Source organism: Nematostella vectensis, chromosome 3 (genome assembly GCF_932526225.1).
Source record: "Nematostella vectensis chromosome 3, jaNemVect1.1, whole genome shotgun sequence".
NCBI classification, from domain to species: Eukaryota; Metazoa; Cnidaria; class Anthozoa; order Actiniaria; family Edwardsiidae; genus Nematostella; species Nematostella vectensis.
The window spans coordinates 7664145-7689345 of NC_064036.1; the positions used below are offsets into that span (position 1 = coordinate 7664145).

General features: G+C 40.3%; 4 protein-coding genes across 6 annotated transcripts; 2 read left to right on the forward strand and 2 right to left on the reverse strand.

The window, feature by feature from the left end:
* Positions 1–4: 4 nt before the first annotated feature.
* LOC5511288 (F-box only protein 30) lies at positions 5–4053 on the reverse strand. The gene is made up of 2 exons (XM_048725702.1): positions 1953–4053; positions 5–1473 (listed from the first exon to the last, which is right to left on the reverse strand). Exons 1-2 carry the CDS (start codon positions 3495–3497, stop codon positions 124–126), a joined length of 2895 nt encoding a protein of 964 aa, XP_048581659.1. The 5' UTR covers positions 3498–4053; the 3' UTR covers positions 5–123.
* A 118-nt stretch (positions 4054–4171) lies between these two features.
* On the forward strand, positions 4172–7956 carry LOC5511265 (gamma-secretase subunit Aph-1). Its single transcript, XM_001631652.3, has 6 exons — positions 4172–4435; positions 4626–4769; positions 5167–5237; positions 5693–5815; positions 6169–6296; positions 7114–7956. Exons 1-6 carry the CDS (start codon positions 4323–4325, stop codon positions 7264–7266), a joined length of 732 nt encoding a protein of 243 aa, XP_001631702.1. The 5' UTR covers positions 4172–4322; the 3' UTR covers positions 7267–7956.
* A 266-nt stretch (positions 7957–8222) lies between these two features.
* LOC5511263 (kinesin-like protein KIF17) lies at positions 8223–15755 on the reverse strand. Of its 3 annotated transcripts, none has more exons than XM_032380579.2 (4): positions 15649–15755; positions 10162–11384; positions 9039–9628; positions 8223–8432 (listed from the first exon to the last, which is right to left on the reverse strand). In XM_032380579.2, exons 2-4 carry the CDS (start codon positions 11336–11338, stop codon positions 8343–8345), a joined length of 1857 nt encoding a protein of 618 aa, XP_032236470.2. In that variant the 5' UTR covers positions 11339–11384; positions 15649–15755; the 3' UTR covers positions 8223–8342. The 3 variants fall into 3 exon arrangements, with proteins under 3 accessions (XP_032236470.2, XP_032236468.2, XP_032236469.2); XM_032380577.2 differs by lacking the exon at positions 15649–15755 and adding an exon at positions 15155–15335; XM_032380578.2 differs by lacking the exon at positions 15649–15755 and adding an exon at positions 13525–14079.
* A 2478-nt stretch (positions 15756–18233) lies between these two features.
* On the forward strand, positions 18234–25197 carry LOC5511287 (phosphonopyruvate decarboxylase). The gene is made up of 9 exons (XM_048725222.1): positions 18234–18371; positions 18449–18514; positions 18600–18623; positions 21026–21301; positions 21852–22011; positions 22413–22575; positions 22746–22962; positions 23544–23741; positions 24307–25197. The coding sequence occupies exons 1-9, from the start codon at positions 18306–18308 to the stop codon at positions 24487–24489; spliced, it is 1353 nt and encodes a 450-aa protein (XP_048581179.1). The 5' UTR covers positions 18234–18305; the 3' UTR covers positions 24490–25197.
* Positions 25198–25201: the final 4 nt, after the last annotated feature.

Sequence of the window (25201 nt, forward strand, 5' to 3'; positions counted from 1 at the left end):
TTTATGTTGAGGTGCGGATATTGTTCATTTGCCCAATCAAATTGCAGCTTGTAAGAGCTGTGTACTGACCCGAGTTGACAGGGATGGGAAGCCTGGAGCCTCTGGTACACAGGGTATTTGCTTTCAGACTTTGACATGAATTTCATAGGCAACATGACTACAGCCAACCTCGTCATGCTCTATGTCCTCAACACTGACAAACAGGGGTCCCTCTCCCCCAGCTGTGATGTGCATTGAGGTGCTGCTCTCGCCCTGACCATCTGAGGACACCTCACCATCGCTAGCAGAAGCAAACAGGTTACTGTCTTCATCTGAAGTGGAACTACTGTCATCTTGGCAAACTCCAGTGACATGGATACTTCCAGTGTCCTGTATATATGGAGTATTTGAGGAAGTTGTTTGTTTAGCAGTTGGAATGCTTGCACCTTGATCACTATTGGGAACACTTTCTTGAGGTTTACCTACACTGTTTTCTACCCTCCCATCTATGGAATCTAGAAGTGGCAAATCCTGGTCTTGGCCAGATTGTGATAAAGCCTCATTTACTGGAGGTTGGTAATTATATGCTGAATCACAGGGTAGTGATTCATTGTGCACTGTGATTGCATTCCTAATGGGAGACCCAGTGTAAAGATACATGTAAGCATTAGCGACAACCTCAGCTGCCTCCTTAGCTTCTTTCAAACCCTCATGCTGCAAAGGATCAGGAAGAAGTGATGGGTCCTGGATATTAAATGGTGTCTCAGGACAAGATATAAGCTCTTGTTCTGATGCCAGAGTAAAGTCATCAATGTCCAGACTGCCTTGCTGGACTGGTTGAGTTGGCTCCCAAGATGATGGCACATGCACTAGAGGCAAGCTGTAATCTTCATCAGGTCTTGACTGTTCAGTACTGGCCAGCCCGGGTTCTCCACCAGAATACATGTAAAGATATGCCTGGGCAATCTTGTCAGCTGTGTGACAAGGATCAAACTCATGATCATCAGTGCTCAAAAGCTCCTCCATTCCACTCTCTTCTCCCTGTGCTATGCTACTTTTACCTTCTTCCTCTTGAGCAGGGGAAAGGGCAAGGTTAGGGGTATCAGGTAATTGTGGCTCCAAATGCTCAAGTCCGGCAAAGTGCTCATTGCACTGAATCACAAACTCCAAGTTGTGCTTCCCTTGATGTTCGCGATAATTCCCATTCACTGCACCTCTGCTGGCATCTCTCATACACCCTCCAAAGTACTCTGACCTTTCAAAGTTTTGGATTATCTGAGATGGAAGCATGATATCCTCATACTCCGAGCTGGCCCACCCAGTGTCGTCAAAGGTTCCCACATGAGTGGGGATCTGTGTGGAGTGGTAACGGAACTGTTTGTGATGGACATGTCGGTCATAGAAGCTACACTTCTCCAGATGTGCTGTCATGGTAGGAGTGTTTGAGTGAACCCACGATTTAATAGGAGTAAACGATGTCGAAAAGAACCATTTCTGAAAAAAGTCACTAGATTAGCATTATTGTGGTATTTGTAATATCTTAGTCAAAAGAACAAAAGAGTATAATAAACTGACAAGGTATTTTTTGGATTCAGTGAGGGATATTGTTTATTCTAATTTTGAAAGTCCTGCGTTGGGATGTTTCAAAAGGACCTGATTAATAATCATAATCAGGTCCAGTTGAATTTCCTGTTTAACCTGTTGAATTCCCTGTTCAACCTGTTGAATTCCCTGTTTAACCTGTTGAATTCCCTGTTTAACCTATTGAATTCCCTCTTCAACCTGTAACCAGGTTATCGCCCCAGTATCTTGCATTAAACAGGACTGGAAAGAGTTTTTAAGAGTTTCTAAGAAAGTCCAAATAAAGCCAGTTACTGTATAAACAAGGCTAAAAGCTATTTCATTCTAAAAAGAATATCAGTATTTTTTAATTGCTTTTATCATTATCTTATTGAATATTTGTTAAGTCATACCCTTTGCCTGACTTGCCAGGACCACTCCCCATTGTCATGGATCCTCTTCTCCCACTCAAACATTACTATCCCCTTCTTCTCCAGGATGCTTCGGCAAACCTCTCGCAGGAGTTTGCATGTGCGAGACAAGTTCCACAAACCGAAGCCATCAAGCATCCCTGCTATGGTCTGAAGAATCTCAACAGGAAGCAGGCAAAGCAAGTTGTTGTTGCCTGTGCTTGGGATGTTATGGGGACATTGTTGGTCCTTCATGCATGTCCTTATTCCAAAGTTACCAAGGTCTTGATTAAAAACAACTCCACCACACTGTGTGTTTGGGTGGAGTCTGTACCGCACAAACGTGCAGCCATATTGAGCAAGAGGGCATCTTTCTTCAAGCCATCCATTTAACCCACCGTGTATGTCACTATGAACTGCCTTGAAATGTTCCCCATACTCGTCACGGCGGAACACCTGATTACAAGGGATGGAGTACAGTGGGGTTTGCTTTTGAAATTTAGGTAAAGTCTCTAACATAACATTGAGACCCAGGGGCTCTGCCAAATGTATTGGTACAAACTTAGGGGGAGGGGGGAGGGATGTAGTTTCGTATTCCGCTGATTTGATGTTGTCATCAAAACAATGTGTTCTATTATCAGACGAACTAGAGTTCAAATCAGATCTCTTATCGATCACAGAGTTGTGAGGAATATTAACTGATGCGTGCGAAGAGTCGATGGGAGCATTAGATCCATTGTATGGTTTTGTTTCGGTATCAGCAAGAGGTAGCGCTGCTCCAGCTTGTTCTTTGTCTTCACTTGACAACACACACTGATTGAGCCTTCGGGAAATTTCGCTTTCGGCAAGATCCACGATATTATGTTCACACGAGGCCGAAACTAATTCAATTTCGTTTATTGAATTTGATTCGTTTCTAGACTCTTGGCTTCGGCTTATATTATTTGTTTCGCCGCTATTTTCAGAGTTTTTTAGACTCAATTTCTTTTCTAATTCTAGCAATGCCGGTGCCATTTCAGTCCCGCTTTCCACGTGCCTTGGCGGCTTTTCAATTCCGTTATCTTGTGCTGTTGTAGAAACCTTCTTGTTACGGACACGTAATACATCTACCTTTGCTTTCCCCTTTCGGCACTTTTTCTTAAATACGTCGTTAAGGATTCTTTGGTCCCGCAGCGCCAGCTCTACGTCCAGTTGCCCCTTTACAAGCACAGGATTCGGTTGAAAGAAAGGAACCCAGCTAAGCCTGGATTTGGAATACACGGGATAACGATTCCACTCCATCGTACAGAATATCGCGCTAGCTGGACAAATAGACAGATGGCTCTTGATACTCTCCCTTGGTAGAACGGCAGGGCAACCGTAAAAGGAGTTCGTACACGGAGTTTTCGCCTTCAAGCATACGAGTTTGTGTTCGCTCAGTTTACACTCGTGCATTCGCAAGCAGCAACCTGAATCACAGGCAATGACTTTGCATTTTTCATTGCTTGTGCAATAAAGCTTGAAGCAGTTTTGACAATGTTCGTGGTTCTTTTCATAAGTCTGGTCCATTTTAAGAGCAATCGCAAGAGAAACCCTTTCAATGACGCGAGTTCTTTGTCACTGTTCGTCTGATCACCTTTCCCCTGATTTATTTACTCGATGAGTGAAACCGCAGACCCCATGTCAACACAATACCTTACTCGCGTGACGGACGTCTGTCTCTCACAGGGCGAAATCACTAACTACTTCCTCCATGGTTTCACTATTATTCACGAGCTTATCAAAGACTCAGTCAAATATGAATCAAGTCCGTGTAATCTCTTACCACAAAGACATTCTATAGGTCCAATTAAGATCTTAGTCACCGTCATGTGACTTTGCATAAAAGAAAGTATGATAGCATTTTGGTGTCAGTTATTTTTATCCTAACGCCTGCATGGTATGTGTTATGCTTCGTTAACTTCATTAAGCAAAGGGAGAGAGGAAACTCAGAGTGGGGTCATCAAAGTGTACATTGAAATAATTTGTGCAATCATAGAGTGTCTTTCCGTAGCTTTCAAATTTCTTTCTTCTGTTTAAAAAAAAAATCCCACCCGGGTCCTTCCGTATTCGTGCCCTGACTTACCTGATGGACAGTTAGCCCCCCTTAAAAAAATTGATTGACTGAAAAACTAAGTCTGTATTCAGGCTACTGAAAAACCTGCCCTAAGAAATATTGGCTTTCCCATGGTGCAAAGCGCGTATTTACGTGACGTCATCTGTCATGGCGGAAAGGAGGGATAAAAAATATTTGACCAAATGAACGTTTAGTTATGCGATCGCACTGGTTTTTATCCTCCCTTACGCGTTGAAAACCCCAAGTATTCAATTTCAAGAGCACTACAAATCTCCAAGATGACTCTTATGGTGTTTTTCGGTTGTACTTTTATCGCGTTCGGGCCTGCTTTGGCCATGTTTTCTCTTACCATCGCCGGCGATGCTCAGCAAGTTATCGTATTAATAGCAAGGTAAGAAAACAGTCGACAGGTCCCGGCTTCTACCGGTCATTGATTATTTGTACCTCCCTGGGTGTTCAATATTCAATCCACCGAGAACTTCCTCGTATGTTTAATATTTTCTGCTCTCACACAATGATTCTAAGATGCCATTTACATCATGTTTTTGAACACCATTGATTTTCCGCTTGCGTTATTACAGTGCTTTCTTCTGGCTCCTTTCTCTCCTGATATCGTCTATATGGTGGATGGTTGTGTCTCCTTTAAAAGATGAGTTGGCTTTTGGAATGACGTTCTCGGTTTTGTTTCAAGAACTCTTCAGATTCGCTTATTTCAAGATTATAAGGTTTGTATCCCTAGAATGTTGACATCACAGGTTTAAAGCTGACATGCTCAAGTGCAGTAAGTGAATTGCTCTTTCCCTTCTGTTTACCCATCAACATTTACGACACAAGCCTCACATGGGTGGCACTATGACATGAATTGTTCTTCTGTCCTACAATAACACCCTCTGCTAACTCATCAGGGCATTTGTTCCACATGTGTCATTATATGGAAAATGATTTGTAGTTTGACAAACAAAAAGATGTCACTGGACCCCTGAGAGAAAAATTAGGTTTCCATTTATAAGGTTAATAACTCAACAAGCCAGAAGAAAAATTAGGTTTCCATTTATAAGGTGAATAACTCAACAAGCCTGAAGTATAATCTTACCACCTTATGCTCTTTATTTTTTATATTAGGAAAGCAGATGAAGGATTACTGTCTATGATCAACAACCAGTCTCCACTGAGGAAGCATAGGATTGCTTATGGTATGTCCAGCATTGAGAAGAATTTTATAAGCCTATGGTGGATTTAGGGAAGACTAACAGTGGTAGGAATTACTGAGCTCCCTAGAGAAAGCCATCTAATACCACTACACAAGCTATTTTATTGAAAGTTTAAGTGTATTTGAGTAAACAGACAATTTTCCAATATTACCCGCACATCCAAAATGCAGCAGAATGTTATTTAAAATGGTGTACAAAGTGCAGTTTACAGACAAAGCTGTAGAAAATGCTGCCAGTGCTTCTTTCATGGAGTTTTGGAGTCAAATTCTTTTTTTTTCTGCATTTTGGATCAGCTGTGGCCCGCCAGTCTGTGGCATTTTGGATGCGCACATATGACAATGTAAAAATGTTCCATTCATTGATAAAGGAACAATTGAGAGTCCCTATTATAGATTGTATTGGTTCACTGAGCTGTCACATGTTTGTTCTTTCCCCAGTTGCTGGTCTTGGCTATGGTCTAATGAGTGGTCTCTTTGCTATGGTCAATGTACTTGCTGATATATCTGGTCCAGGGTCAATTGGTCTGCACGGGAATGCTCAGAATTTCCTTATAGTCTCAGGTATAAGCCTTCCCACCAATACACACACTCAACACACTATTATTTAAAAATATTGTAACTTTCCTTGTTGTTGCAACTTGTTGTTGCATACTGCAGATAATTTAAAGTAATTTATGTGCTCTTTTGAGTTCTGTTGGGCTTTATTCCTGGGGAGTTTTTACACTTGTTACCAAAAAAAAAATTAATTGTGAATCTATGGGGTTCATTTGCTGGTAGTTTAATGTAATTTGATGGGCTTCATACTGCGCTGTACACTTTTCTACAATGTGTGAGTTTTATATAGGTTTGCCTGTGATTAAGCAAAAAAAATAGTGTATGTCATTGAAAAATTCCCTATTTCTTTCCTGTTCCAGCATTCCTTACATCCTGTTTCGTACTACTGAACACTTTTTGGGGTGTCATCTGGTTTGATGGCTGGGAGAACAAGAAATGGCTTAATGTGTTTGTTGTAGTTGCCAGTCATCTTTTTGTCTCATTAATGGTAAGTCTTAGAGGCTTCATACGTCATTAATTTTCTGTGGTCCCTGGTTTGGTCAATAATCCACATAGTCAGATACTATCAAAGATTCAAAGAATTTGACCCATTTTTAGTGTCGCCCATAGAAGATGCAAAAAGCTGCACAACTAATGACTTAGCTCTTTTAGTCTTTGTTATGTGCCATTTGGAGTATGTATATCAGGCATGCGAATGCTGGGCGTTAATTCTTTCCAGAGCATGTATTGCCTGATGGCTAACCCCCAGAGATGTCTCTCTGGCACAGCCCAAATTTCACAGCCTAGTGACAGAGTTTTTAGATCCTCTGCGACTGTGAGGGTACTGAGCCATTATGTTATATATCACTACGCCTTTAGAATTAACCAACAAGATCGAGACTATAGCTGAGATCACTACCGTAGGTCCCAGTTGTGAACTTATGTGGCCGTATTTGTGACCATGACCACCTTGACGGTTTTGGAGAGAGCCAATACTATTGTACTATGTGCAAGAATATGCAAAACATCCAAGGTTTCGCTTCAATGAAGGGCTGGTGCACAAAACATCAGCGAAGCTACCCTACCACAGAGGCCTAAAACATACCATTTCAACCAATGTTTAACTTGTTTTTGTGGCTATAACAGAACTATTGAAAGTTGACAGCTTCGCTTATAAACAACAATCCACCATCTCAAATGCTATATTTGAGTCACTCTCTTAAAGGGGAAATTCATCCTTCCTCTTTGTGGTGTATGCTTACAAAGCTACATGTAATATCCCCTATTTTGTATCTTTGTAACCAATGTCTATTTGTTTTGACTAGACCCTTCTGAATCAAGACAGCCAGTATATAGCAACTCTATTATCTGCCTACTTTACACTGGTTGTCATGGCGGTGTTAGCATTCAAGGTGGCGGGTGGAAGCATGTTTAATGTGTACAGGGTGACGACAGGGCGTCCCCAGGGTGACTACTGACCAGCATTCAGATGAGCTGCCCTAGACAAGCCATTGTACACTTTTGGAACAAGTTAAACAAATACTGTTTTTGACTAGACTGATCAAGGCAGGAGATCTTCCAAGCTGCAATTTGCTTTAGGACACAGTTTAACAGAAACTGTTTTGAGTACACCAAATAAGGCAAAAGCTGTATTGTTACATGTTAAAACCATGTTAAGGAAGAGGTGTTTAGGAGGAGGGCAAGCAGGCAAGTCATGTAGGATTCTTTTCGTTATGATTTACATTGTACAATATTCAGACCTTTGATGCACTGTAAAACCTCCATATAACGGACACTTTCCCGATTTCTTAAAGTAGGCACCTCACTATATATACAGGCACATACCTTGGGGGAGGGGGGGTGTGCGCACCTACCCACCCCTCCTCAGCCAATCCTGGGAACACGCCTGATATATAAGACATTTTTTTTGCCTTTAGTTCCCACTATATGAGGGGTCTGCTGTATTTATAGTGTCCACTATATGAAGGGTATGCTGTATTTATAGTGTCTACTATATGAAGGGTATGCTGTATGCTTTTTCATAGAATTAATAAAAGGACGGTTGATTTTTTCTCAAGATTAGAAAAATTGTAAAAAAAAGTTGTTGTGCCAATTTTTTGTTTCGTTGTGGCAGGGAAGAAAATTTGAGTAAATAGAAAACACTGGTATTCTAGTGCTAGGGTTCAAACGTGTTTCTTCTACAGCCCTCGAAGAGTGTGTTGTCTAAAACCTATTCTTACCGGACCCATTAGTGTGAATAAGTTAAACTTCTGATTAGCTCATTGCTCATTCGCGTCTCCTCTCGTAGTTGGGCGCTCTTGTTTTCCTCCCATGTGGTCGTTGCTTGCTCTTGGGACCTTTGGCCACTTCCTCACCTCCCCCCCCCCCCCCCCCCCCCAACCACCACCCCTAGCTTAGTCTTTTCTGCTATAGCTGGGCTCGCCGTAATTTTATTACAAATAACAAATAAAAAAATATGCTACAAACAAAGTATATCATGTATTTTCCGATGTATAAAAGGCTTTGACACTCCAAACACGTTGCGCATTGCACGTTATATAGGTTTGTCCTGTAAGAAGAACCTTTCGCCGAAGAATGAGATGCGAGGACAAAACGCGGTGCAGAGTCCAGTTGATACAGGGCCCTGGTAGAGAGAAAAAGACATTTTCAATGTGTTGCAATTGGTAAATATTGGTAAATAAACCTCGCAGCCTGGATATCGGCGGATGATGCTCAAGGATGAGAAATGATACGAAAATTAAACAGTTGCCGAGAAGACAGTGTCCTAGTGAGCCAAGGAAGGGGTTTATTTATTTCATATCCCAGTGACTTCAATTCAAGAAAACATTTTTTTCTAGTATAAAAAAGGCCGTTATCGCTCGATGTTGTCCTGTGAAAATGTGCGCGTGACCATAACTGTGATGTAGTTTAGGCAGGTCAACCCAAGCCATAGCAACCCACAGACATTTGGCAAATATACCATTTTCGGGTTGCCCTAATTGATGATGGATACAACATCGTGTTGCCCTAATTGATGATGGATACAACATCGTGTTAAGGAATATACCAGTATGCAGCTTTAAGGGCTCTGCTCTTACTATATTCGAGTTACTAACTTCAAATCGAGAATACTCTGCTATATTATTATAAGAATTCGGAGCTGGACCAATGTACGACTATCAATTTTAATCCACGACAAAGAATGATAGGCGCTCCCCCTTTACCCCTTGCCGTCTTGAATCATCCTTACCTCTTCGTCAAGAAGAAAAGTTGTCTTTCCTTGAGGGGTTGACCTGGACTGCCTGGAAGAATCCCGTATATACGGGGACACGCTCCTTGACCGACCATCCCCGGGATCTCGACACAACATGTTCTCACGAATACTCCAGGAATCAATATCGGGGTCAAACGTATCCGAATCAGTCCCAGGACTCGAGAGGTCCTCCGTGGATGTGCCAATAGTACGCGAACTAAGTCCTACTTCCGGTCCGTGATCACGTGAGTAGCTATCACGTGTTTCGGGCCTGTGATCACGTGACGCGAGCTGGCTACAGCCGTCTGCCACGCGTCGTGTTTTCATGAGAGCCAACTCTCGCTCACAGCTCTCTACCACTGTTCTCCTGGCCTCGTACTCAATCCGCCGTTGAACTGTTAGTTGAGTTTTAAGATTCTGGACTTGTTTTTCAAGCCTGGAGGTCTGTGTGTCTAGCGCATGGGTGATCTCTGTTTCTATGAGCTCTGTTTGGTACTGCTGAATGGTGGTAGTCGTTGTACTGACGCTCCCTAATCGCTTTTGGAGATGCTTTGGTGACGCTCCGCTCGGCTCTCTTCGCTGCAAGACTGTTATAAAAATACAAGTTCATTTTACATTGTCCGTGAATTACCCATGAGTTGGCCTGGCTACCCTCAGTAGAGTACTAGATTGTTTAGCCGTATAAATAACACAGTCGCGTACCCAGGATTGGCTGATGGGGGAGGGATGGAGTGCAGTCAGAGGTATCATAGGGGAAAAGTATTTGAAGATTCCTTAAAAAATAACCAACTTTCTAGGGATTCGCGCGCAAACTGCGCACCCCCTGTGTACTCGCCTGTAACATAATGTTTTATGTTTCGGATTGAAGCTATGACTGAAACATAAAAATTAACCGAAATGTTAACAACGTTTATCAACATATCCTTTATCAAAATTAATTGCGATGCAGAAAAGAAAAGGCTAAACAACATTTACCCTTACCCGTAAATGTATCTATTATGATGCCTACTGCAGAATGTTTACAAAATCAACATGTGAAATAGCGCGATTCCACCGAGGTCTCGCCAGAGGGGCGATGCATGTGCAAGGGGTTAACGAGGGTTAATGGAATATGTTTTACCTGCAATTTCCGACGCGAGATGAGAAGGCATCTCGACCTCCTTAGCAATTATCTTCTTTAGTTGCTGGATTTCTTCCAGATACTTTCTGATCAGCGAGTCTTTTGGATCCTCGTTTATCCGCGGACGATTCTTAATGTTTTTAGCTCGTTTAGCGTACCGCAATGTACTCAAAGTCTCTTCGTAATTATTCGAGCCTGGGCTAATACACGCCACCATAAGTGTCTTAGAATTTCCGCCTAGGGAGTCTTGCAAAAGTCTGGTAAGTTTAGAGTCCCTGTATGGGATGTGTTTGGATTTGCCATCCACAAGGGCAGATATGACATTCCCAAGTGCCGACAATGACAGGTTGATTTTGGTCGCCTCTCGAAAGCGCTCCCCGGTAGCTCCAGACTTACTCTGTCGTTCGCTACCAGCTAAGTCCACCAAGTTGAGTTTCCCGTTCCTCACGCATTCGCCCTCCCCTCCCTTGTTCACGTTTACTTGTAAGTCAATGATAAAGATAGAGTGTGACCGCGAGGAGTCTGTATTCATGCACGTGGAGCCTACCGAGCGATTTGCGCTACCGATCTCGAGAATCTCCGCTATGTCCTCATAGCAATCCACCGTAATGCTGGATAGCCCTTTCACGTACATACCCTTGTCAGGGTGCTCCTTGATTTCCAAATTACTCCTCGTGTTTTTCACCAGCAAGTCCCTGATCTCTTCGTTATAAATCTCGAGGTAGGAAACGTGGAGCAGGTACTCGCGGTTCCTGCGCCGGCCCTTACCCTGCATGCTGTTCAGAATGTGTCGACAGCACCTCGGGGTGATACCCACCTGGCTCTCGGGCTGGGCACTGCCTTGCATGGTGAACGTTTTACCACAGGACGTCTGGCCATACGCGAACACCGTGCCGTTATACCCCTCGAGAACTCCATCTACTATAGGATGCACTATCTCCGAGTATAACTTCTCCGTGTTGCACTGAGAGCCGTACACCCCATCAAATGTGAAAACTTTGCGCATCTTGGCAGGATCCCCGGGTTTCCGCAGCGAACATTGCCGCAGTGAGGAATCGATGCTAACGATTATTTCGGTTTTCATTTTGATCTCGTTATAGTCCAGCGGCCTGCAGCGAGCTATTACGCGCACGCATTCGTCTGACATCCCTGCGCCAGACGACTCACTCGTCGCCATGACGACGCAGTGCTAGTGTGAATCACGTGGTCACGAGGACCTATTTCTGTTGAAAAAATTGGGAAAATTGTACCTTTTCTGTAACAAAAGTGGACCAGGAAATTGCTTATTAACCTACCCACGTCCTTAATTCTACCCTTGGGTGCCAAAAATTGTGATGGGGGCCTATGTAAACAAGATAGGTGGAGGGTCCCCAAATGGTCCCCCCGAAATTTCGATGTGCTCGTTTTGCTTGCGCAAAATTTTTCGCCGTGCTTGCATGCTCGCGCAATTTTTATCCGCCTAAAAACTCTCGGTCTCGCATAAAAAACGGGGTGCTCGCAAGCTCGCAAGTGCTCGCCAAACACCATTCGGGGGCCTTAGTTGGAGTGGTAAAAACAGGACGTTTGAAGGGCAAGGCATGTTTTTTTTTTCGGTCCCTTAATCTTATTTGTGAAATATTTGTATATCAAAATATACACCTATTTCAAAATACAGAAATATGTTGTCAGTGCAAAGGGCGAATGTCAATTGTCGAATGGCAGTTCTAAGATCGAAATATACCACGAAACACGCCAAATTTCTACTGAATGCAGGATCATGTGGATATTTTCTGGGATTATATTACTTTTCATCGTTATTCTTAGAAATAATTATACCCATAAGCAGTGACTGGTCTTATAACTGCTATTTGCCAATTGCTATTCGCCATTTGAACTGACAACTACCTTTGTCCTCCATAGTGGAGCGATGAAGAGTGCACTGACAACGTTTATTGATATAGGTGTATACCTTTGCCCTCCACAGTGGAGCGATGAAGAGTGCACTGACAACGTTTATTGAAATAGGTGTATACCTTTGCCCTCCATAGTGGAGCGATGAAGAGTTGACTGACAACGTTTATTGAAATAGGTGTATACCTTTGCCCTCCATAGTGGAGCGATGAAGAGTGGACTGACAACGTTTATTGAAATAGTTGTATACCTTTGCCGTCCATAGTGGAGCGATGAAGAGTTGACTGACAACGTTTATTGAAATAGGTGTATACCTTTGCCCTCGATAGTGGAGCGATGAAGAGTGCACTGACAACGTTTATTGAAATAGGTGTATACCTTTGCCCTCCATAGTGGAGCGATGAAGAGTTGACTGACAACGTTTATTGAAATAGGTGTATACCTTTGCCCTCCATAGTGGAGCGATGAAGAGTGGACTGACAACGTTTATTGAAATAGTTGTATACCTTTGCCGTCCATAGTGGAGCGATGAAGAGTTGACTGACAACGTTTATTGAAATAGGTGTATACCTTTGCCCTCCATAGTGGAGCGATGAAGAGTTGACTGATAACGTTTATTGAAATAGGTGTATACCTTTGCCCTCCATAGTGGAGCGATGAAGAGTGGACTGACAACGTTTATTGAAATAGGTGTATACCTTTGCCCTCCATAGTGGAGCGATGAAGAGTTGACTGACAACGTTTATTGAAATAGGTGTATACCTTTGCCCTCCATAGTGGAGCGATGAAAAGTGCACTGACAATCTCTTTGAACACATAAACGCGTCATTGTAGTGAATGATAACAAGAAAGCGTGCTGGTAGCCATGGCCGAGAGTACAGCGGGCACTTGCGCCAACTCCCCAATATTTTCAACAATTATAAGGGAATGACCACTAGAAGCAAGGCTTTGTCCCCAGTTTTTTTTTCGTATGCCTGTATTGTGCCCCTCCCATATTTTGAGAGTTCTGTCCATTCGAATAATTTAGTTTTAACTATGCATGTGAACAGTTTAAAATCCAAATCAATATAGTTCGATTTTGCGTTATAAACGATAAATTGTTTGATTTTCATCTCGACAGTCCCTACCACCACCCCCCCCCCCCCCCCCCAAGAGATAAACGCTGCTCCATTAATAAGGGTCAAACCTTTTTCAGGTCTTTGGTGTTTAAGCAGGTTACTCACACATTATATAATTAGTACATTATGGCCTGATAATACCTTGTGCTACTATGTAATAGAGAGTAATAAATTTAAATTACCGCTTGATCTTTCGATCACGTCAAATTTCAAAACAAAGAAAACACTTTAGTATGTCGCCGCCTATCGCACACCTTTCTCGCCAATTTTTGATAAGAATTACTGGACGCTGTGATGGAATACACAAGACTCGCACATAGATGCTAAATATTTTCTAAGTAATATGCAACGGCACCTTTGTCGTATCCACCGATATTTGATCTGAGGCGATGAATAATCTATTGAAACCATAAGCTCTTCTTGTGGCGACAACCAATCCATTGTCATTTCTTTTCCACAGACTATCATTCCTTTAGAATTGACATCCCCTTAATTCGCAATTCTTTCGTGATTTGAGGGAACTGTCATAGTATTTGATGTAATCTTATCACAGGAGGGGATGAGCCATTGATTTCTCTGTGTTTGGCTTAGTTTAGCACCTGTTCAGTGTCAAATAACTGCGACACTCACAGCACGACAAGAGTTTTGTGACCAGGAGAGGCCCCTTCATGTGTGCAAACCCAGTATTACCTGCTGGCCACATTGATAAGCAGCTCCATTACACAACAACACACGCCTCTTTTCCAGCGGCTAACTATCTGCCGTCTATTTAACTCCTATAAGGTCTTCAGAGTCAGTTTTTAAGTTATGAGTAGAAGATGTGCAATATCTTTATAAGAAGAAATCTTGGTTGACTACGATCAAGTGATGAAAGAGGGCCGCCTTGTTGTTAGCTGAGGTGTGAGGACATGAAGTAATATAGAAAACATGAGAATCCGATGATAAGTTTAGAGCTTTTTATAAAACTATTCATTGATGTAATGCCTCGGCGGTTTATGCCTATAAGTTTGTGGCAACGACCAACGGGTCCCATTTCCTTATCAATTCCGGATCATTTTAGAAATATAATATATATTTTTTTTCTTAGATATCTACTTATTTTTAAACAAATGCGTCCCGGTTATTACCAATATATCCCATAAAACACCAAATATTCGACCGTCTCTGGATTCCGCTGACAAAAAATGCTATGTGATCAAAGTATTAAAAGCGAATAGATCTCTTGATTCCATGGCGACAGGTGACAAAAACACTACAATCGCCAGGTACCAGTATAATAACTACTACAATCTTCAAACAAATAAATTTTAAGATAAATATAATAATAAAAATAAGTTTTAGTTGTCCAGCTTTTATCCCGAGTGTACAAAAAGCATCAGGAAATGACTTTTTCTATATGATGTTTCTGATCTATGATAACTAATGAATAGCGATTCCCACAAGGAATTGTTTACGGGTCATCGTTTTCCTGCTGCTTACAAAAATCTCCTTTGGGACTTTTCCGTTTGCAAAATAAACAAGCTCATCACAATGAATTCCTTTTTTAGATAAAGTTATGGTTGTACTTCTTTACAGTGCAAGTATGTGTAATGTATGACTTTTTATCCCATGGGTCTTCTTTTTAATCCCATATGCTTTGTGCAATTTCTCTACGGCCGTTACTAGGAAATGTTTTTGTAGAGATGATATGGATAGGTTTTGGTTTCTTAATCGCATCAAAATGAAAGAAAGATATGGATAGGTTTTGGTTTCTTAATCGCATCAAAATGAAAGAAAACAAAAGAGCATTATATTCAGAATTATATTTTTTTCGTGTGATTTTTAAATTTTGCTCACTTATGAGGCAGTTTTGCTTTGCACAATATGTTGTAAATTAAAGTTCAAAGCGTCGCTTTAAAAAACTTCTCTCATTTGTCTATGTTACAAGAGATTTCTGCAATGGTAATAGTAAAAGATGGTAAGTTAGGAAATAATAGTGATCTTACCCATAACTGCTGCTTTCAAAAAACTTTGCAAGAAATTGTTCTTCAGGATTTACAACTCCTGTCTGCCAATAAAATTTATCAACTGTAGCTCTGCATTGGATTGCAATGCCTTTTATTTGTTCGCATTACAATGAAGGCAAATAAAACGTAATCCCGCAGGATGTAAACAAATGTCAAATTAAATCATACCACCCAAAGCGCTTGATTACGAGAGTTGTTTTTCTTAACTCGATGCCGACTGTGCATTGTGTCAAAACTGCATCCTTTCAAAATGACTTCAAGTCACGCATTCAGAAAAGGCAGGAAAATTCTCGAATCAAAACCTATATTGCTGCTATGGAATATCTTATTATAGCTGTGTCTTTTAATAACTGCTTCTGTGATCAAACGTTTGCTTCCAATAACGCCTAACCAATGTAAGTCGTCGGACAGTGTCATCAAGGTAGAGATTAGAAATGCTCTTAATGAAATGCTCTTTTTATCAAATTACTTACCTATATAAAACGATTTCCTCAAGATTTCCTAGTAAATCCTTCGATTCTAGATGTTTGGTGTGTGGTTAAGCGCGCACCGGGTTTGTTTTCCATTGATAAACTCATTAAAGGATGATGAACGGAGCCAAACGTTGACGACGAATGCGTGCATGTGCATCGACTCCCTCTACACTTCGCTAGCAGCTCCTCCGCGTGAAACATAACCATTTTTGATGAGATGATTAGAACATGTAGTGAAGTGCAATGGGAATTCTATTGACTTTCACGACTTATAGATCAGACTTTGCTTTGAAACAGTAAAAGGAAACACCTTGTTAAGTTAGTTGGTGTCAGGAGTGGGATGTTTCTAAAGGATCCAAAACAAAACTGTTTGCCTTCTAATGTACATTTATGTGCGAATGATGAACTTTACATAAAGCGTTTGGATGCCGTAGCTGTGAAAAAATCTGAATCATCGACATTTATTTTTAACAACAAAAATTGAAAATCTTGATAGGTATTTCAAAGCTTCAGGACAGACCACAGGTGGACTTGTATGGCGCTTAGTCAAGCTTGTAAGGCGCTTGATCAAGCATTTGGACACGCAGGGATAATCGATAACGTAATGAGTTTTACGGATGAGGGACTCAGGCCAACATTCCTCCAGCATAACGTAGTTTTCGTGTGGATTTGACATTTGAAGATCGCTTTGACATTGATTCTCTATACTCTATTTTACCATGGAGTTTTATCTTCCTTCACGATCTTACAAACCTCGCTCGAGACAAACTTTTTTCAGTTTTTTTCTTATGCGTTTGTCGGTGTAACTGAAATTTTGTCTATGGTATAGTTTTATCGAATAGTAGCACTTGAAGCGCCATTCGCAACAGTTTACTCCGGCCGGGCCGACGGAGACATCAACTGAAAGGCGAAAGAATATATTGGAATATGTACTATCTTATAGGCCATCCGCTCTAAAATATCAGTTACATGCCGAAAAGGCTTTCAAGAGACACACTCCTTTTTATAATTTTGAGATATTTTTCGCGTTTTCCGTTAAAAATATTCGGAATTGTTACGTTGTCGACCGGGATTAAACTGGGGATATTGCCGCTTAATTACGAAGACGCCCTTCCAGTCTTCGTAAAGTCTTAGTAAACGCCCGCACTCGAACGGGAACGAAATCGACTTGAAGAGGAAAATTACACACAAGATCAGCAGTATTTCAAACTTCGCACATTTCAAAATACCCCCTCCTTTCTGTGGTAAATAAAAATACAAGCGCACATGAAAACCAGCTACAGTCAATCGGGAAATGCACGATTTCACCGCGAGGCTAGAACCAAGGCAATAGTCGGCGACACAAAATCAAGGTTTTTCTTTTTTCCGTCCTTTCTAGAATTTACGCAGTTTTTAACGGTCGCGCATTTATTTTTGTTTTATTTTTCTAAGTTGTGAGTAAGACTATTAGGGTTGGGTGAGGGGTGACTGGGGTGTGGAGCATGCAAAACTATAAATAAAAAACATTCCTTTTTAGGGAAAAGGTAAAAAAATGGTATGGTATATTTTGTTCTCCGGAACTCTTATATGAAAAGCTTCCGTAGGCTAGCGTGTATAAAACAAATGCACATCTCAATTATCGGCTGTCTTAGATTTACATATCTATATATTTATAGATATGTAAATCCCTTACTTTTCAGGGGGCCTTTGGCCAAAATTTATCTAATACTGTGAAACCCGAAATGCCTTCTAGGGAGGGGCGTGGACCTCCCAGGTAAGCAAAAGCCCACAAAACGATAATGAAAAAAATTCCAAGAGGACACTGCTAATCATTATTACTAGTAAACCAAATCTCGGGGCGAGTTGTCGTTTTCGCTTTACGCCCCGTAATTTCATTTCATAGTATAGTTATTGTTATACTAGTAAACCAAATGTCGGGGCGAGTTGTCAGATTGCTTTCTCGCCCCGAAAGTTTGTTTACTAGTATGTTTTTATCTATAAAATTTTAAAATTCTATAAAATTTCAAAATAATACCACTAAACTTTCTCGCCCCCAATTTCATTTACTAGTACTAGTAAGTTAATTTGCTAAGTTAGCTAATATATGAATTCCCCTGCGATGTACTGTTCTATTCGACTGACTACAATACTAACGCTTCTTCTTTTATACTCGTTTGTTTACTAAATATAGCTAGTTACCTAAAGCTATTTTTGGAATACTATTTCACTTACGAACTTTCCCGAATTTATGTGATTTTATCGCTCACGCGAGCAAGATCCAGTAACCACTAAATGGCTTTAAATTTGTATTTGTTACACTACATTCTAGAACCCCCTAGAAATAGTATCTGTATCAAATAAACAATATCGCGTGACTTCGAACTTTCACGAACTATCTACAAAAATACATCTTATTTACAAAGACTTCTTTAGATCTTACTTTTTACAATACTAGAGCTTACTAAAATTTTATATTTGCAATTGCACTTATAAATCCTAGGTACTTTTATAACGTTTACTCAAAGTTCTTCATAACAAACCATGAATGAGCGTTGAGCCTTGATGAGTGCACTCCTACTTTCGCAACAATCACCTTGAGTAATTCTGATCACTGATTGGTCGATCTCGAAACACATGCGACCGCCCGCTCGAAGCGAGTCTTTTCTCAAATATTTAGAATGGCGGCTGGTCGAGCCTTTCTCATCTCCCTTCTAAAACGTTCCGAAACCTCCCTAACAACACGGGTATGTGAATACCGAACTGCCATATGGATAATACGGATCTAGTTTATGATGTGGTATTTTTTTGTCGTTCCATTTAGGGAGCTTTTATTGGAACTCGGGCTGTCTCAACCTCCCCGGTTGATCCACAACGAACAGCCGCCGAGGTAAACTACATCCCGTGTTATTACTCGATGTTCATCAATAAAAAGTGCCTTTATAATTTGATTTGTTTTTGTTTTTATGTTCTAGCATTTGGTAGATCCTGAGCAACAGGTAAGCTTATTATCTTGGCTTTATTAGTAATATTTCGCAAGAGCCTCTCTGTGTTTGTAGTGAATAGGTGTGTACGTCCAAAGTTGCATATTTTGACACGTCCACAAGTCTTACATTTTTTTCAGCTTTTACCCATTCTCTTGCCTAACAAGGATTCCTAACAGAAGTTTTAAGCTTTGAGCTTCCTATTCCATTGCACTGTTTTGTGTTTTTTTTTCCAATTGTACAGTATCGATCTAACTGAATATTTAACACTCAACGAGCGACTAGTTAAATATTACCTCCATTAGTCATTAAACGTAAACCAGCATGTTTGTGTTTGTTTATAAAGGAGTAGTTTCATTAGAGTTTAAATCGTATCTCGATCTAGCAAACTTATTGCCTTATTATTACTATCTTAATTCCATTATCTCCTTGCATTTATTAGATAAAAACATTTTCCCTCAATTTGTTTGTAATGCTCCTGCCTCGGAAAACAATAGAGATGACTGCCTGTTACGCTGTCACATATAAATGTAAACAAATCGATCTAGGTTTTTTTCAATTTGTAGTATTGTACTGGTGATTTTTGTTACTTCGTGATACTAAGATAATGGAACCAAACATATTCTTCAGTTTTTATATAACCATCAAAATATTTTTTTACTCCCACTTTTATTATATAGGGTTAACCATGCATAGAAGAAGAACCTAGTCTTTCCCACCCACTCTTATTATATAGGGTTAACCATGTATAGAAGAAGAACCTATTCTTTCCCACAAGGCTGATTAGGTTCTCATAAAAAGAGTGCTTAAAATGCCTTAGGGAGGGTTCATTAATGACTGGGAGGACTAGCAAATATGTAGGGGGGTATGTTTTTTGGGTGCCGATTTAGGGGGTCACATTTTTTTGGGCTGTCAATTAAATGGGGGGTCACATTTTTTGGGGCACCGAATTCAAGTCTGGTTATAATACAGAGCAAGAGAGTTATTGTTCAAATGTAACTTGATTGTAAGTTCACAATGTTTCTTACAATTATATATCTATTTGTTTATATAAATAAATTTTGAAAAACCCTCTCGTGGTTGACAGACAAAGCTGCCCGTACAATCAGTTTAACAATGACACAAATACTTTAAAATGTTGTGAAACCTAGACTCAATGTCTTTGTTAACATTATCGATGATGTAGTCACTTTCTAGCGACATTGGTATTTGCTGTTTATCTCTGTGCCACTCTTAAATGAGCAAAAGTGAAAATTCGTACTTAAATTAAATAGGACAAAATTGCCATGCTAGCTGATCTATATTTTAATAAAGGTTATATTCAGTTACACTCTGTGGTTTTAAAGACATATAATTATCTAATATAAAAAAGTGGAGTTTGTAGTTGTAGGGGGGGTTGCAAATTTTTGGGCCATCGTTTAGGGGGGTCATGATTTTGGGGCCTGGATTAGAGGAGGGGGGGCAAAATTTTTGAGCCCAGGGTTTTGCAAAAATATGCCCCCCCCACTTATTAATGACCGCTCCCTTAACTCAGCCTTTATCTATCCATAACCATGATTTAATTCTCCACACACACACTGTTTAGAATTGCCTTTTTTAACATACTACTAAAATTTAATATGGTGTAGATGCTTTTTCATCAACACTTTTTGAAAATCAGAACTAATGATGATAACTGTTTTCTTACTTGGCTGCAAATTCCTTGTTTATTCACACGCTGGTTTATTTGTTTTTGTCTTTTTGTGGCACAAAGCCTGGTCCTGCTTTCTTTAAACAGTTGTTGCTTCTTATTAGTTCTCTCTTCAATAAGTTTAAATCTTGTTTTTTTATACATTGCCTTTACAGTATGTGCCTCTTGTTTATTTATATTTTTACCTAAACACATAAATACAGTAGTAAATATAGTCTTATATAAAATTTCAGGAGTTATATCCTCTCCTGTTCTGTCGTCATTGACCTTTTTATTGATTATGCTTATAATATTTCCAAATGCCTGGTAGTCTCATATTAGTATTTTAATGCTTATATTAAGCAATGTATTTTGCCCCGAAGTCACTTTTGTTAGTTGTTTATATTTTGTAACCCCTTAAAGTGGCATTATCTGTGAGAGTGTGATTGTTACATTTTTTCAGCCTTAGTATGTTTCTTAGCAATAGAAAATTCTAAATTCATGATATAATTGATCTTTTAGGATCCTAGCACTTTGACTGTTCATATTTCTTATTAAATTTCTCTCTGTAATATTCCAGCTCAAAATTAAGAGAGAATTTGTTTGAAGCATTGTATCATTTTGGGAAGTCATGATTTATTGCATCTAAATCATCTAAATTTATCTTTCTCATTTGCGAATCATTTACTTATTCTGACTCTAAGCTAACTTATGCTGTAAGATGAATTCAAATCTAATTTTTTCCCAGGTTAAAGATCAGCAGAGGCGCAATGAAGAGGCAGGGAATTACACAGAGTTAGTGCGAGACTTCTTGGATCCCAAGGATTTTTATAATGCTATGCGTCAGCACAATATGGACTTTTTCTGTGGTGTTCCCGACTCCTTGTTAAAAGACTTCTGTGCATACGTGGCGACAGTTACACCCAAATCGCACCATGTTATCACTGCGAATGAAGGGCAGGCCATAGCCCTTGCATCCGGGTATCATATGGCCACAGGAAAGTCTGCCGTTGTCTACTTACAGGTAAACAAGTAAATTTGAAAGAGATAAAAGACAGTGTACCATTATCTGGTCCAGGCATCAGTTCATTAGTCGTAATCGCCAGGTTTCAGGGACAACCATGTATTAATTGTATTTATGAAAGAACACTCTAAAATCTTGTGCTCTGATTTGTCAAGGGTCCATGTGTTATTAGAAGACACACGCACGCTTGGTGTCAGCATGCGCACACACTCCTCAAAACTAAATTGTAATCTAAGAAAACATTTTTATTGTTGTATAAAACAAATATATCTTATTTTTCTGTGATGATTTATTAGATGCACAGAATACGTCAGTGTGCCATGACGCTCCGTGACATCATCTGTACATCTATTCGAGGACAGATGCATGCAAAAAAGATATCAATTTGTTAAGTGTATCAGTGTACAGTAATTTCAATGAGTTTTGAAATAGCATTTAAAATTGCCTCACAAAAGAATAACTAATGATATTAGTGTAGAGAATAATCCATTGCTTTATGCCTAGTCAGGCACATTTCTTAGGTATCTTATTATAATGGTTTCATAAACAGAACTCTGGTATTGGCAATATTGTCAATCCTCTGATGTCGCTGGCAGTGAATGGTGTTTACAGCATCCCAATGTTATTGCTGGTGGGCTGGAGAGGAGAACCTGGTAAACGTGACGAGCCCCAGCACGTAGTTCAAGGCCAAGCCACTCCAGGAATACTGGGTAAGGTCATTTGACTTTATCTATATTCAAGCTCCCCCTAGTAAAACAAAAAGTATTTATGATGCTAGACTTAATTGTTGCTTCATACAGAAAGCAAGATAATTGAGATGTGAAAGTATTTTCCCCTGTAACCCCCAGTGATAGGTGAAGTAGGTACAATACTAGGCTAAAGTGTTGTTTCTTACAGAAAAACAGTCACAAAAGCGTAGATAGACTTTTTCCCACACCTTCCCTGTGTTCATTGTTGGGTCTGTGGGATAATATGTTAAGTTTTGTCAAAGTCAATTATATAATCAACATTCTTGTGTAGGAGGGGGGTCCCTGGTATTAGAAATCATGTCGAAGTGTATGATAACATATAAAACACTGTTTTATTCAACTGGATTTTTAACCTCTCCCAGCATCTTGTGGAATTCCTTTCCAAGTCCTTCCTGACTACCAAGAGGGTGCAGAACAGGCCCTGTACACCGCCCGCAAACACATGGAGACAACCAAGAGCCCCTACTGCCTACTGGCCCGCCGTCAGAACTTCCTTCCCTTCAAGCTCAATGATGGACCAGATAAGTAAGAGCCAAGCATTTATTTTGCCCTGCACACATTAGATGTCTTTGGAAATGAACCTGCAAATGTCTGAGTGTAGTGTGTTGGGCTTAAATGTGAGAAAACAAAACAAATAATTTTCCATTTAGCTAAATTTTCCACAATGGTACCAACTTGCTTTCCTCTTTGCTCAGGTACCCCTTGAATAGAGAAGGCGTGTTGAAGGTGTTGGTGGACAATTTGCATGATCGCGATGTGGTGGTTGGCACCACTGGTATGCTGTCCCGAGAGCTGTTTGAGTACCGGGTGGAGAAGAAACAAGGCCATGAGAAGGACTTCCTGACCGTCGGCTCCATGGGCCATGCGTCGGCCATTGCTCTTGGCATTGCAAAGTTCAGACCAAAGAGACAGGTAACTGTCGAATGCTGTAATTGATCTATCACTTCTTAAGTGAACATTAACCGAAAAGGTTGTGTGGTGGCTGTAAATATAAAGGTTTCCATAATTTCATCTCTGTTTCCTTCCCTACAAAGTTTCCAGTATTTTATATCTCTTTGCTTCCCTACAAAAACTCTGAGGATCATTTTCACTTGCAAAGGAATTGAACAAGGGGGGAAAAGTAGAGACAGGGCTTTTGAATATTAGTTTGAAGAAGAAAAAAAATGTAGGGTATAAGAACGTTGTGTTTATTTCCTTTACTGACGTTTTTTTAATCTTGTGTAATCCAAACAAAGTCACTAGTGAAGGAGGTTTTTGTTGGCTTTTGTTTTCCATGAATTACCTGTGTATTTTTTGTTTTGTTTTGAGGATTGGCCCACCTATTTTCAGATATTTGGCTTGAAAAAAATCCAAGGGAATCCCCCAAAGAACAATTGATCCGACCCCCACTTTCTTGGAAACCCTTGCTTCGGCCCCCATTCTTGGAAACCCTGTATCGGCCGCTGAATGCTACCTGTTTATTGAGGCCTAACCCTGCATTATCTTTGTATTAGGTGTTCTGTCTGGATGGTGATGGTGCAGTGCTGATGCACATGGGTGCTCTGTCCACAGTTGGAAGCGAAGGAAGTGCCAACCTCAAACACATCATTATCAACAATGGCTGTCATGACTCTGTAGGGGGTCAGCCCACAGACGCTGCCAATGAAAACTTCAGTTTCACTGCTATTGCAAGTGCATGTGGCTATAAAACGGTAATATGTCACTGACAACACAATCTCAGTTTATTGTTTTACACCCCAAGGTGTTGCCCTGCTAGCAGAGCTTCTTCCTATTTGTTTCTATCAGTTCACTTATATGTGTCTGTAACGCTAAAGAACTAAGAACGTGAGTTGATTTTGTAACTTTTGTTAGAGTAGGTGTTATTGAGAGGGTGCTGTATTGTAGGTGCATATTATGTAACTTTGATTTTAGTAAATTTATTGAAGGGAGGTGTTTATTCTCTTAGTTTTGTAAGTGTAGGTGCCGTTGGAGCAGGTGCCGTTAGAGAAGGTGCTGCATTATGATTCTGTAGGCTTTGTTGGAGTAGGTGCTGGATTGATTAGGTGTTGAATTTTGTGAAATCCCATTTTTCCTTACGGCAGGACTGGTGCAATGCATTGTATTGTTTTCCCGATCCTTCAGCTTTTATACTGTGTTAAATTTCTTCCGAGGCATGTACTGGTTGTGCATACATTAGACCTTCCTGTTTAGAAATAAATTTAGTAAATGTCAATAAGCTTATGTAATTACTTTTGTACTAAACTATTCCTATTCTAGGTGATGGAAGCCAGCGAGCCAGCGGACATTGCCGCCAAGGTGAAAACCATGCGCGAGATGGAAGGACCTGTACTGCTGGAGATTAAATGCAATAAGGGCGGTAGAAAAAACCTTGGACGACCCACAAGGACGCCTAAACAGAACAAGAAAGACTTCATGCATTTCCTGGCAATCGACCACTAAAGCTGTGTCTTTCTACACTATACCAATTGTATCAATACAAATAATCAGATTTTTAGGCGGTGACATTCTTTTAATATATTGGAAGTCTAGAGAACTGAGACGCTGGGCATCACCCACATTCAGGAGTGGATGATACCCAGAGTTATAGAATAGTAAGCAAGAATGAAAAGCACCATCTCGACCCAGTAAAACCCTGTCCCATGGAGATAATGGAGATGGGTATGGCAGTTTTGTATTTGATAGGTATGTGGTACTACTGCTACATAGATTATGGTGATGATAATGATGATGATGATGGTGATGAAAGTAAGGAGGTTGATGGTAATGTTTGTATTGGCGGTGATGATGACGGCGGCGACGGCGATGATTAAGATGGTTATATGATAGTAGTAGTGTTGTTATTTGCGATGATGATAGTCGTAATAGTGATGGTAATGTTGGTATTTGTGATGATGATGATGATGGTGATGATGATTGCTTAGTTTGGGTATACCTTGATAACAGAAGGTACAGGGTAGTCTTTAAAACTAGTTTCATCATTTTAGTGGCTAGCGGGAAAGGGCGTGGCTAGCGAGGGGAGTAGGGCTGGTTTGTCCCAGCTCGGGTGGACGAGTGCACATAATGCCTCGGGGTATTCTTTGTGTAATTATTTGTGATCTCATAGGACATTTCATTCAATGTATTCAGAAATAAAAAAAAGAAAAGAAACCTG